Below are 13,852 nucleotides of genomic sequence, written 5' to 3' on the forward strand. Positions count from 1 at the left end.
GGGGGGCCCACAGGGCCCTGGTAAGACGACCAGCGGGTTGGAGGGGAGACAGGAGGAAACAAGTGAGGATGGTGGGTGGGGAGGGCAATTTGCCCTCAAGTGTGAATCTGACGTCTAAAGAAAGTAAGATCGCGGTGCCCCCATTGAGGATGGAATAATTACCGGTCTCCCTGCCTGGAATTCAAAGTGGATTAGGGCCTGCGTGACATTCATCACCGGGGAGATTGTGCCGGCGCTGACTCAGCGAGAACCCCCTACTGATTCCCTACATCGTCTCTTTGCTCCGTCCCCCTCACTTAAGAAAGTGATGACTTGGCAGGAGCCGCAGGCGTGCAAAGCGGAGGGTCCGGGCAGTGCCTGGAAGGCCCTCTGCCCCTCGCCTCCCTGCACCGCACTTGGGATGCATAAGCCCCTGCCACATGGTGCCTCTGGATTACGAGACTTTCCCAGGAGTCAGCACATCCCCACAAGGACAGTCATCCTGATGTCAGTGGTGTAGATGAGGGCAGGGCAACTCCGTGCCTGGCTGTTAAATATCCCACACGATATACCTGTGAACGCTCATGCTCACCTGCACACTCCAGGCTGCAGCACCCAACCGCCCAGGTCAGGCCCAGGTCTCCGATCACCCCCGTTACAACACTTAGGACCCTGGAGCACAGAAGCTGTTCCCGCATCTCGGGCTGCAGGTCCTTGGGAGGCATCGGCACGACTGTGGGGGCGCGAAGGCGGACATTTGTCAGGAATGGATCGAGGTGCAGGGTGGTGGCTGGTCATAGAGGAGCCTCTCCTGTTGGCCACTAAAAGCCTTGAAGTCAGTGTCTTTGCACCCACAGCGGCGTTGGCCGGTGGTGGCCGTTGAGCGCTAAGGGGAGGTGGAGGTGGGACAAGGGCTGAGTTCTGGAGTGGGGGGATAGGTGTCAACCCCTGGGCACCCGCTGGCAGGTGTCAGGTCAACACCGCTGAAGGACATCTGCGACCCGGAGCAGGGCTGTTAGGATGAGTAGTAGGCTACTGCTTAAGGGAGGAGGACCGAAAAGAGCGCAGCCCAGGGGTAAATGAAGAGGCCATTTTCCTCCCATGGCTCATGTTGGCAGAATTAAAATAGTGGCAGTTTTCCTGCACCGATGCAGGAAAATGGGGAGGAGGGGGGCTGGTTTGCAGGTGGGGGAGAGGAGGCAGGCTGCAGCGGGCTAGGACGGGTGGCAGGGGGCCGAAGATTCACCCCATCTACCGGTGTGCAGCACTCCCCAGCAGAGTGTCACACGGCCCCTGGAAGCCCTGCAAGCAGTACTGGAGCCAGGACAGAGCCGGGGCTGGGGGCATGAACGGGAGCCCTCAGCGTCAAGTGAACCGTGCGGTCAGCTGAGGAAACAGTGTCAGGGAGACCCTGTAAAGACAGAGCCTTGGGGTGGAAGACTGCGGGAGACCAGAAGGAAGGTGAAGGACCAGGGGCAGGTGACTGCTTTCCAAGGTGGGGACCTGTGCCTGCTGTGGTAGGAGGCGGGACTAAGAGACAGAGGGAAGGGAGATGCTGGATAGGGGAGCAGAGAGAAAGAAACAGGTTTCCGGGGTAGGAGGGGTGGGGGAGGGGGAGGCAGAGTTTGCAGGGATTCGCGTTGCAAATGAGGAGGGACATATGTCTTATTTGAATACATGGAAAGGAAGAGACCATAGCCAAAACGTATGCGTATTTTGGGAAGAGGGCTGGCACAAAATTTGTAGGTTATATCTAGTAAACCAGATCTCCATCTCTAGTTTTGAAAGATGAGATGGTTTTCCTTTTTGGGAACTGGAGCAGACCGTATTTTGAGATCCTGGGGAGGAAATGAGTGGAGCACAGTAGACTTTTGGAGCGCAATGTTAAGGAAGATGTCCGGAGACGAAAGTCACACATGCAGGAACAGTCCCACCAGCTGACCCCTGCGGCCCCTCAGAGCACTCCCTGCTCCGTGTCCCCACCACAAACACTGGGCTGGGGGCACGTGAGCCCAACAGCACCCCAGCCAAACGCCACATTGCTATGTGTCGGGGGCCTGATGGAAAGTCAAAATCTCAAATGTTAGGTCCACAAATTTCCAGTGGCTTCGGTGGCAGAAGGAGGAAGCTGGAAGCGGGCACGGGAGGGCAGTGCTAAGGGGGTCTGTGCTCCAGAGACTGGCTTCAGGGGCATCTGATCACAGTTGTGGCTCATCTTTCCATCCTACTTAAGTTTGCCCCGTATTCTCAAAATTCTGTTTCATTTGATGTGGACAGCAGTCCTGTGGAGTCGAACCTCAGTGAGGTGAAGGAGGGCTCCCCAGGGACACGGCTCGGGGGCCGTTGCAGACTCGGGGCTCTTCCCGTCTCCCTCCCTCCGTGTTCTTGCCATCGNACCACAAACACTGGGCTGGGGGCACGTGAGCCCAACAGCACCCCAGCCAAACGCCACATTGCTATGTGTCGGGGGCCTGATGGAAAGTCAAAATCTCAAATGTTAGGTCCACAAATTTCCAGTGGCTTCGGTGGCAGAAGGAGGAAGCTGGAAGCGGGCACGGGAGGGCAGTGCTAAGGGGGTCTGTGCTCCAGAGACTGGCTTCAGGGGCATCTGATCACAGTTGTGGCTCATCTTTCCATCCTACTTAAGTTTGCCCCGTATTCTCAAAATTCTGTTTCATTTGATGTGGACAGCAGTCCTGTGGAGTCGAACCTCAGTGAGGTGAAGGAGGGCTCCCCAGGGACACGGCTCGGGGGCCGTTGCAGACTCGGGGCTCTTCCCGTCTCCCTCCCTCCGTGTTCTTGCCATCGTTTGGAAGCAATCTGGCAAAGTCCTTTCTTTATCCTAGTACAGACGTTGCCCCCCGCCCCCATCCCCGAGCTTCCTGGGAATGAGCTGTAGCCCATTCGGGGCAGCACCTGGATAGGCAGAAGGGCAGGTGTAGAGAAGGTGGCAGCAGTGGGGCTGGTGTCCAGGGTGCCTTGCCTGCAGCTCAAGCACACGGGGCAGGAGGCAGTAGGGGGTAGGGAAAGTCTGGCTGAGGACAGGCGAGCGAGAGAGCAGGTGAGGATCTTGGTGAAGACATTGTGTCCAGGCACCTGCTTGGACAGCTGGAAAGGGAGGAGTCAGAAAGCAAGAAGTGGAGGGACAGAGAGAGGACCCAGGGAGGTGGGGCCCAACGTGCTGGAGGGTGCAATGCATGTATATGGTAGGAAGGCACCAGAATATTCACATCCCCCTTCCCTGCTCCTGGACCCCAGCCTGCTTCCACATGTCCCTCTTCTCCCCCCCACCCCCGCCCACTGCCAGCAGGAGCAGTCACCCAGGGGCATGGATTTCCCCTGAGCCAGCCTGCCCTCCTCATATTTGAGCTTGACTGCAGAATCACGAACCAGGCAGGAATTCCCAAATTGAAAGCTGGCATTTCCCACCAGTGGGGTGTACGGGGCAGCCTGCCCTAGGTGCAGTCAATAAGGAGGTGCACTCTCTGTAGAGAAGTTAAAAGCAGTCCCAGCACTGTCCAACAGTCACTCAGCAGTTCCAAGCCGCAGCAGTGATAAGATACTCCCCGCCACCACCTTGGTGTGCGGCTGCTTCCTTCCGGGGCAGAAGCACTGCCTCAAGCTGGCCAGGACACGGCCCCAGGGGAGAGGTGCGCACTCCAGCCTAATCCCAGCTGCCTCTGTGGACTCCTCTCCTGCAGCTGCAGCAGCCAACTGGGAACAAATGGGCATGTGTGCAAAATCCCCGCCCTGGGGAGCGACCCAACAACACGGTAGAGGCTTCCAGCATTTTCTATACCTACTCTCAGTTACTGCCCAGACGTCTCCCCCCAGGCCACAACTCCGGCTCCCTTACAGAGCAGCAGAATTGCGGTCGGGGTGTTGGGACGTGCTCTGCGGGACGTCTCGTCCAGGTGCTTGCTGGAAATCCTGCCCAGGGGTGTTGGCACCCCGTCAGAGTGTGAACCTCACTACCTCCATGACAGCCCCTTCTATCTGGGCCTTGACTGTCATGAAATTCTCCTGTATTCTTGAATGGAAAAGTCTTTCTCCTTGGTCCTGATTCTAACCCTCCGGGGTCATACGAGCACATCTAATCCATCTGCCATGTGTCCAGAAGCAGCAGTCTGGGTCACCCCAAGGCTTCTCTTGTCCGGGCTAAAGCCCTGTAGCAGGGCCCTTCGCCAGGCTGGTCCCCGAATGTGGCTCCCCATGAATGTGCTCCTCCGAGCCAGCCCGTTTGTTTCCATATTCACTGGCATCACCCTCCCAGCTGTGAGTTAGCATCATTTGCAGAAGGGGAAAATGAGGTTGCCCAGCCAGCAGAGCACACAGTCTGACTGTGGAACCAGCTCTTAACCCCCAAGTCCCAGGCTGGACACAGAGGGTGGGGGGAGTGCTGACCACTTCCTTGGACCTGGTGCCCCGATGCTGCCATCCTGTGTCCCCTTCCCTCTGGGGAGCACAGAGCCGTGATGAGGGGGCACGCCTGTCTTGCAGAAATCTCCTTCAGAGTGTGGATGTGTGGTGGCAGCCTCGAGATTGTCCCTTGCAGCCGAGTGGGCCATGTCTTCCGCAAGAAACACCCGTATGTTTTCCCAGATGGAAATGCCAACACATATATAAAGTAAGTGCGAGTCCCAGGCGCTCTGTGGGGGCAAGAGGAAGCCAAGGGCTTTCCCGGTGATGGCTCGTGGCTGTCCCTGGTTCTCTGGTTGGATGTCTGAGTGTTCTGGATGCTTAGGAGTCACACGTCGTGTGCCCTGGGACTCTGCCTGAGCAGGGGAGGTCAGACTGCCCCCCCCAGCATTAGGAGGAAGCCTGAATCTCTTCTCCACTGCTGATGTCCCCGCAGCTTGACAAGACCCACAAGTCACTGGGCAGCACAGTCCTGCAGGGCTCTGGGTGTTTGGGGTTGTTTGGGATGGGGGAAGAAGATGCTGTTTTTGCCTCCGAGTTCTAGAAGATACACTGCTCCCACTTTCAGGCTGGGTCACCAGGGGAAAGATCGCTGGAAGGATTTGAAAATGGGGATGCACGAGTGGCTACCGCTCACATGCCTGTCCCAGGGCCCTGCAGGTGCACAAAGACCAGCTAGGGCCAGCCCCGTGACCCTGGGTGTTTGCACCTCCTGCTGGAGGACAAGATGAAGATCCCGGGGTCTCAGTGAGCTGGTGGTGCCCACTTGCTTATTCCTGCTCCATCCCTTCATACACCTTCTCCTGTGATTGCTTTTCCTTCAGTCTTCTCTTCTGTTTTAGAAACATTTCATGTATATCCCTCTTTCCTCCAGTTTCTTCTCACCTTTTCCCTTATCCCCTTTGTCACTCGTCATCTGACAGCTTCACTTACCCATCTATCTCCTTTCCCTTTTTTCTTTTCTGTCATCTGGTCCATTTGGGGGAGGGAGGAGCTAAGCATTTCTTCATTTGAGTTGTCATTTTCCTCATTTGTCTTCTTCCATCCTCGGTTTTCACACGTATGAGCAGGTAAGGGTCATGTCCTGACACGAACGTCTCGGGGCTAGCATGGCTCTGAGCAGGGGGAAAGTTAACAACACATTTTGCAGAAACTGGGTGGGCGAAGGTGGGACGGTGAGAAACCCAGTGGGCACCAAAGGCAGGGCTGCCTCGGCCCTCGGGTTTCCAGGAGGAAAAGGTGAGCAGGGGACACCTGCTGTGGGAAAGCGATGGGGCAGCAGCCCTGGGCTCCAGAACATTCACTGCCTTTGAGTCTGGGCCCTGGCCAGTGGGGTCAGTCAGGGGTTTTGAAAGGCGGCACAGGGGTCTCCTAAGCAGTATCCAGCTTGCTGATGGTTAGGCCTGGGCAAGGAGCCAACAAGGCGCTGGGAACTGCCTTCCCTGCGCCAAGCACAGGCTGCCGATGGGTGACTGTCATTTTGGGTCCACCAGCGTGGAAGGACTTGTCATAGCCCTCCACGGAATGCCTCTGCTCCAGACAGAATCAGAAGTCTGCAGGCGCACGCCCTGTTTAGTGAGGCCCCAAGTTCACGGACGGGGGCCCTGGCGGGGGCTGCTCCTACTCCGCCCCCTGGCATCTGCTTTCTGATGACCTCTCTCATGCCCTGGGGCTCTTCCTGGTATGGCTGCCTCCTGCCTGCTGAACGGTGCCATACGTCCTCCATGTCTGTCTGTCTCTCTCTTTTCCTGAGAGAGTAAACACCTGGTGGAAAAGACTAGCGTGCTGGCCACATGGCCAACAGATGGCTTGATTACTTGATTCTTGACACCTGCAGCAGCGCTGGGACGTGGCGCGTGATTGGCTGTCCTGCCCGGAGCTGGGGGGCACCAGCACTTCCCCTGCATAGAGGGGGCGCACCTGGAGTAGAAGCCTGGGGGCAGCGGGAGGCGAGCTGGCCACCGCAGGCCCTGCCTCTGTCCTTTTGGTTCCCGACAACGCAGACATGTGTGGACTGTCCCGGCTCTTTTCTCCCTATTTTTTTGTGCTGCGTAAGTTCCGTTTCTGGCACCATTTCCTGGTGTGTACCTTTTGGGGAGGAGTTTGTCCTTCTACTGAAGTCCTGTGTCTTGGAGTAAGAAGGCCCTCTTGGAGAGTGGCTGGGCGCAGTACCCACGGAAGAAGGCCCCCAGCTGGGAAATGCCTATGTGTGCGTGTTGACTGCTTTGGGACACCGCGTGTCTCCCCAGGAACACCAAGCGGACCGCGGAGGTCTGGATGGACGAGTACAAGCAGTACTACTATGCAGCCCGGCCATTCGCCCTGGAGAGGCCCTTCGGCAAGTAAGTGTCCCTTCTGGTGGCTTTGCACCGAGGGTCAAGAGGAGCGCCAGCTCCTGCCCTCCTGTCCGCTTAGCCGCTCGCCCAGGCTGCAGCCGTTCTCCCTTTACGTCCCTTTGTGCTCCTGCCCTGTCCTGGGTGTGCGGGGTTTTTGGCTGCTCTTGTTGGATGACTGGCAACCTGGACCACCGCTCCAGGGTGTAGGTGTGCCTTGCACCACGGAGCCATGTTTCTAGCCTTTTACAGAAAGGTAGGGTGCGGGGCGTGACTCCCTTAGTCCCTCCAGGTCCGAGCTCCTCCTCCTCCTCGTTCTGAGTCACCCAAGCCCAAACCACCCTCCTTCTTGGAGGAGCAGTACCCTGCAGGAGTCCCCTAGAGCCGTGCTCCAGCTTCCTCAGGGTAGAAGAGGATAGGGAAGGAATTCTGTGCCGGATGCCGTAAAGGCTATTCTGGGAGTGCTCCCCAGACTCTGAGAAATGGGTTTAATTGCCTCTATTTTACAGGACAGGAGACTGAGGCGTCTGCAGGTTAAGGTACTTGCCCTGATCACATCACAGTACTGGGGGTTTGAGGCTCAAACCACACCTGTCTGATCCCAAAACCACATGCCGCGTTCTCCAACCCAGAGCTGATAAGAGCAAAATGGAAACTTCGTCTGTGTTAGCTTCTGATTGTTTTGAGGGGCAACCAACGGCTTTTTGTCATGCCGCTGTCCCTCAGTCAGACTAATGGTGAGCAGATGCATTTCTGCAGCCTACACCGGCCTCATCGACCGCGTCTGTTGAGCCGTCCCTGCTCAGGAGGATTAAATTAGACGCGGCCAAAATGGCTTGCGTCTCGGAAATTATAAAACTGTCCTGTCCCCCCGCCCCCAGTTCAATCGCTCAGAACCTCACACACCATTTGTCCTGAGTCCTCATCAAACTCCCGGCCCGCTGACCATGGCCATGCACCCCTGTTTCTTCACCTCCCTCCCTCCCCAGCTTGGGTTCCCTTCTCTTGCTTAGAGAGAGGGCTTAAAAGCCATCATCCTCAGATCTTTCACCCTGTTGTGCATCTGTCAGCACCTCGGGCAACGTTTTCTCAACCCTGGATGAACGCAACTTTGTGCCTTTCCCTCCCCTGTGCCCAGGCTGCTGAAGGTTCTGGAAAGTATCAGCCGGTGCTGCTAACACACTGTGGCCATCAGTCTCAGGCAGGCCTGTCAGTCCTGCTGCCTTTCCTGGCCATTATTCTCCCCAGTCCCTGTTTAAACCTCTCCTGTCTCCCTGCCCCCCGAGTCCACGCGTCACTCAGGGCAGATGACACCTTCTGTTTTATAGCTGAGATACATGGCATCGACTTCCCAAGACAAATCCACCTGGGAACTTCACTCTGTCTTCCCCCTTCTTTCATCTCCCAAGACAGGTGTGCCCCTGCCATGGTAGACCAACCCTCCGCCTGTACTCTGAGCCACCTTTCATCTGCATTCATTTGTAAATCAACATTTATGGAGCTCCCTCGCCTGGATTCATCCTCTCCTGCCTCCTGGCTCATGGCTTCTTAAACTTTAATGCGCACACAGGTCTCCTGGGGCTCTTGTTAAAATGTGGCTGCTGATTCCGTAGGGTTGCATTTCCAGTAAGCTCCCAGGTGGCGTGCTGCGGGTCTGAGGGCCTGTCCCGCCAGCAGAGCTCTGACCAAGCTTCCCAGACTAGCCTGCATGTTGCCCTAACGGAGGGAGGGTTCAGATGCTCCTGGGGCTGCTCCCAGAGAGCTGATTGGGCCTGGGGTGTGGCCTGCACTGGACAATTTTTAAAAAGCTTTCCCCCCACCCCCAGGATTCTGATGTGCAGCTGGTGGGGGAACCACTGTTCTAGGGGACCCTGCCCTCCGCTTCCTCATCCCTGATCTATCTTTGCTAATGCACGGTCCCCATCAGCATTTAAACTGACTCAGGGTCCTACATTTTATAACTTAGAAGATTTAAAAAGGAAGAGGAGGAAAGAGAAGAAACTACAAAAATTTTTCAATCCAGTGTCGCTGGTCCCCTGCACCCCCATCTACTCCTTCAGGGCGGAGCGTCCTGAAACACCTGTCTGTGTGCACTGTGGGGAGCTCATGCCCCGCCTCTCCTGAGTGCTTTCGGACACCTCCCCGTCCCTGAGAGCCCCCTTCTGGCTCACCCTGACCCACTCCTTGGGCCCTTTATGCTGCCATCTCCCCCAGCCAGCCACCTGCCTGGCTCCCCCTGGCGCACCCCTGACCACCATGCCTGCTGTCTCTTGTGCTGCTGCTCAGGCTTCACCTTCCTGGTCCCATCGCAGCCTCCCTTTTCTCCTTCCTGCCGTGTTTGGTGTTTGTGGTCTTCCCTGGGGTCCATCATTGCCGTCTTCGTACTATGCGTCCACCCCACCCCCCCGGCGTCAACCACCGCTTCTGTGCTGCTGACTCTTGGGTCTCTACCCCCGCCCTGGACCTCTCGTTCTCAGCCACGGTCCCTTCCATCCCAGTACAAACTGGACATCTCCACCTATATGCCTCCCGGGCTCCTCCAGCTCCAATCCTACAGGGAACTCAGCCGCTTTGCTTCTAAACACGCCCCCCCAGCCTGTCTCCCCCATCTCCACGAACACTCTTCCTTGTGTGCTGTGGCCCAAGCCACAGGCCTGGGTGTCAGCCTTGTTCTTCCCTCCTGCCACCTCCCCACGTCAAACAGTCCCCAAGTCCCGGTGCTGCTCCCTCCTTCATGCGTACAGCACCCAGGTCTTCGCTACAGGCTGTACATTCAGCTTTAAAAAAGAATTGACTTCATTCCTCTGCTCACATTGCTTTGAGCCCAGTGAGGAAACGTGGTTAGCGCTAAGAAGTCCAGTGTGGGGTGGAAGGTGGTAGGGCTGGCCGAGCAGGGCCAGTCCTGTGTGCTCACCCAGGAAGGACAAGGTACAGATGGAGCCAATGGGGGTGGCAGCAGTGCCGCTGGAGAGAAATGGAGGGACTTGGACCTGTCCCTTCTCTTCATTCCGCGCCCCACTTCCCTACCCGAGAGCACCATCAGCACGTGGGTGTCTCAGCCGCCTCCCACTGCTCTCCCGGTCTCTGGCGTTGCCCTGCCAGACCCATTTGCCACCAGGGAGATGCTCTCAAAGTGCAGACGTCACCACGTCACACTTTGCTTAGAACCCATCCATTGCATCCCATTGCCTCCAAGTCCAAACTTCTCCACAGCAGCCCCCAAAACCCTCTGTGGTCTGCTTCTTCCTCTCTGCTCCCGCTCACTTCCCCTCTGCCATCCCCCAAAGGTTCGGGCACGCACACAGCTCAGCCTCCCACAGCTCTGCTCCTGCCACGGGCCGATCCCCCCTTGCTATTCTGCGGCCTCTGCGGGGGCCCCGACCCCACCCACTCTCTGGAGGGTGAGCTTCCAGTTTCCCTTCCAGATACCAGCTTCCGCCTTAACCACCTTGACCACCACTGACCAGACCGGCAAGGGTACACCTCTGAGGTGCTCCCCCAGCCCCCACGGGCCCACCCCGTGTCCACAAAGGGCTGTGATCCCTTGTTTCATGACCTTCCTCTGCTGTTCAGAAGCTCACCATCCATCATTTCCCTGGGGCACAGCGCCTGGCACATAGTAGGTGCTCAGTAAATATCTGATGAATAAAGGCGTGACCAGGCCCCAGAGCCGGATGATGCTTTGGGGGGTGGGGTGCTTGGGAGTGTATTTTGACTACAGAATCCAAAGAGATTTGTGGGTAAGTAGGCTCAGAGCCCCAGTGGTGAATTATTAACACACCACAGGTTCTAGTAGCCTTGTTTTTAATGAAAAGCGAAAACACCCCCAAATTCCATTTTCAGGTGAAAGCACAAATCCTCCGTGTCCACACCATTGTGAGCTATTGCTCCGTGTTCCCATAGCGCTGTCTGGAGCTCTAGAAATCTGTCTCGGTGCATTTCTCCAGCACCCTCAGGAGAGACGTGGGCGCAGCTCGTGTTTCTCTGTCTCTCGGCCTTGTCCCTGTCTCTGACACACAGCTGTGCTCTTTGTGTCTCCCCTGCCCCGCGTCCCCCCAGCATTGAGAGCAGACTGGACCTGAGGAAGAATCTGCAGTGCCAGAGCTTCAAGTGGTACCTGGAGAACGTCTACCCAGAACTCAGGTGCCCGCCCTTCCTCCTTAGCCCCTGCTGCCGTGGAAGGAAAGGCCCTCAGCTGAGTCGGTCTGGAAAAGGGACCTCCCGTGGTGAACTGGATAGAGGTGGTTAAGTACAGGGAGGTCTAAGATGACCAGTTGGCTCCCCTTCGTCCTGAAACCAGAAGAGGAATTAAGTTAATCAGCAGCATGAGGGATGGAGGTTAGCTGGTAGCAGCATTTCTCAGCTGCTGGGGTTTGAGTCCTGGGTGTGCCCTGAGGCTGATGCCGTCTCCACGCCAGGCTCCATCTGCCATCGTGGCTCCTGGGTCTCTCCTTGCTGCCTTGCTCCTGGTGGCAGCCCCACCCCCACCCCGGGCAGAATGGCCCTGTCAGCCTCAAAACCCTGCCTCCTCCTCTCCAGCGGCTAGTGTCACTCAGCCAAAGAGAAACTAGTTCTCATCTCTCTCTGGCTTTCCTCCAGAATCCCCAACGATTCCTCCATCCAGAAGGGGAACATCCGACAGAGGCAGAAATGCCTAGAGTCTCAGAGGCAGAAAAACACAGAGACCTACCACCTCAGGTTAAGCCCCTGTGTCAAGAGCAAAGGCGAGGATGGAAAATCCCAGGTACGTAACAGGCTGGGGACGTGAGAACATGTACAGGGACTCCGCCTCCGCCACCTGTTTCTATATGACCCCAGGTGTCCGGTCATACCCAGAGCCTAGCAACGGAGCAGGAGAAGTACCATTTCCCCTCACTCTGGGACCAGGGTCACTCCCCTGGGCTTCCAAACGTGTCAGGTTTTTCTGAAAGACTGCTCACCAGGCAACATCGTGCCTATAGGAAATCGCCAGTAAATCAGGATTTAACGAATGCGTCAACAGCGTCCAATGTGCTGGCAGGAAGCGGGGGCCGGGTCAGGCAGGGCAGGGGGAGCAGCCACCTGGAGAAGGTGACATGCAGACGGAGAAGGGCGTGCCTCTGGGTGACGCTGCTCCAGGATGGCATGCCTGCCTGAGTCTCCCCGCTGCTCTAACCTGGACTGATCTGGGAGAGCCACCACCATTGTCCACTGCCCCCGTCTCTGGCAGGGCCCTCCTTCCCCCGCCCCATCCTGTCCTCAGCGGGCCTGCAGCTGCACCTCTGCTCTCTCCGGCCTCCCCCGGGTCTGCAGGAAGCATGGGAATCAGGTGGCCTCGTGCCTTAGTCCATTCATCAACGTAGCACACCCACGTTCCGTGCGTCAATGTTCTCCCGTCTGACGGTGGAACTCTCTTAAAGGTCACTGGTATGTCCGCAGTCTATCTCTCCCTTCACACTTGCGTGCTGGGTACGTTAAAGCACATCCAGCTCATAGCTTCCTTTGGCTTCCATGGCACTGCCTGCTCCGGGCTCTCCTGCATTCCTGTTCTTTCTCTCTCTTTTCTCTGCTGGCTCCCCTGCTCCACTTTCATGTGCTCATGGTGAGTATTCACGAAGATTCTTAGGTCATTGCTCTTTTCTCTGGAAATGGTGTCTTGGAGATTTTATCCAAGCTTCCAGCTTTGGCCACATCCAGTGTTTCATGGATGCACAAATTCTAGTTTTCATCCCTCCACGAGTTCATCCATTCGCTCCATAAACATCTCTGCTCTCCGCTCACTGCGAAGACGCTGTGGTGAATGGCTAGGTTGCGGGTCTCCGTGGTCCCTCGAGGGATCTAATGCAGGAACGAGCAAGCAAGCAGCTGTTCTGTTATAAAGTCTGTCCTGGGTGGAGTTCAGTCCAGGCTGCTCTGGAAGCACCGGACGGTATCTGCCACATGCGTGAGAGTCAGGGATGTTTTCCCAGAGGACTCGAAAATGAGCTGCATCCTGAGAGAGGAGTAGACATGGGCCATGTGAGGAAGGGGAGAAGGAGCAGCCCGGGAGGCAGAGCACGCGTGAGGGCCTGGACTGTGGCTGGGTGACCAGCGTGAGCCCACAGCCACCACAGAGTAGACGGGCAGCTACAAGCAGCTGCCAGGCACCACAGCCACCTCGCTGTCCCTTCTCCTTCTCTCCATGTGACTGCCCTCTCCCAGGATCCACGGATCCAATTCCGACCATCTGCCCTGGCTCCGCTTTCTCCTGGTCCCCATTTCTGCAGGTCCCTGTCCCTTCTCCCCTCAAATAGCCCTTCTTGGACCCTGCCTTCACTCCTCCAGGCCCGATTAGCCTCCTCAGCCGCGGCACCGTTGATGTTTAGGGCCAGATGGTTCTTTGTCCGGGGGGCCGTCCTGGGCTCCAAGGCCTGCCTAGCAGCATCCCTGGCCTCTGCCGGCCAGGAGCACCCCACACATGCCAGTCGTGACAGTCGAACTGTCTCCAGGCTATACCGAACACCCCTGGGGCATAAAACTATCCAGATTGGGAACCACTGTGTTCGGTTAGAGCCACCGCCTCCGGTCCCTTCCCCTCGTCCCCAGCCAACATGGTACCATCAGGCCATTGTTCTCCATCTCAGTACAGCCTCCCGTGGCTCCCCACTGCCCACCGCAGCAATCCACACCCACAGCCTGGTGTCGGAGGCATCGCAACACCGGCCTCCAGCCTGCAGTGACTTTTCCCGGACCTGTCTCTCCGCTCCGACAGGACGGGGGAGGGGCTGCCTGAGTTAGACAGGAAAAGGGAAAGCAAGCTGAGGTGTCGATTTAGCTATAGGTACGGCAGCCTGGCTGGGGGTGACACGGGTTGCTCAGCAGCATTTTGTAAACTGTTGTGAACAGTTGAGGCACATCCCCCTCTTCTGACTCTGTGTGTGGGCGCTGTGCGTAGGGGAGCCCAACGGCCAGAATGTTGTCACCTCCCTTTCCCCGGGACAGGAGCTTGCTCGATCAGTCCTCAGCATAGCAGCAGCTTTTCTGGTACTTAATGTCTTTGGCTGCATGAGGAAGTGGGAGGAGGGGAGCCATGGGATCTCCGGGTCTTGCGGAGGGGCTCTCCAGTCTCCAAAAGATTGCCAGGCCTTTATTTGACTGGAGAG

The 13,852-nt window shown here is 57.1% G+C and overlaps 1 protein-coding gene across 1 annotated transcript in view; it reads left to right on the plus strand.

Moving 5' to 3' along the window:
- The window catches only part of GALNT14 (polypeptide N-acetylgalactosaminyltransferase 14), a 224,200-nt gene that overhangs the window by 198,675 nt on the left and 11,673 nt on the right, over nucleotides 1–13,852 (plus strand). Inside the window, exons 9-13 of the mRNA XM_034657296.1 lie at nucleotides 1,258–1,355; nucleotides 4,480–4,606; nucleotides 6,648–6,740; nucleotides 10,791–10,874; nucleotides 11,331–11,475. Of these exons, the coding sequence (XP_034513187.1) occupies nucleotides 1,258–1,355; nucleotides 4,480–4,606; nucleotides 6,648–6,740; nucleotides 10,791–10,874; nucleotides 11,331–11,475 (547 nt within the window). The remainder of the gene's footprint in view (nucleotides 1–1,257; nucleotides 1,356–4,479; nucleotides 4,607–6,647; nucleotides 6,741–10,790; nucleotides 10,875–11,330; nucleotides 11,476–13,852) is intronic.

Source organism: Ailuropoda melanoleuca, chromosome 4 (genome assembly GCF_002007445.2).
Source record: "Ailuropoda melanoleuca isolate Jingjing chromosome 4, ASM200744v2, whole genome shotgun sequence".
Lineage (NCBI taxonomy): Eukaryota > Metazoa > Chordata > Mammalia > Carnivora > Ursidae > Ailuropoda > Ailuropoda melanoleuca.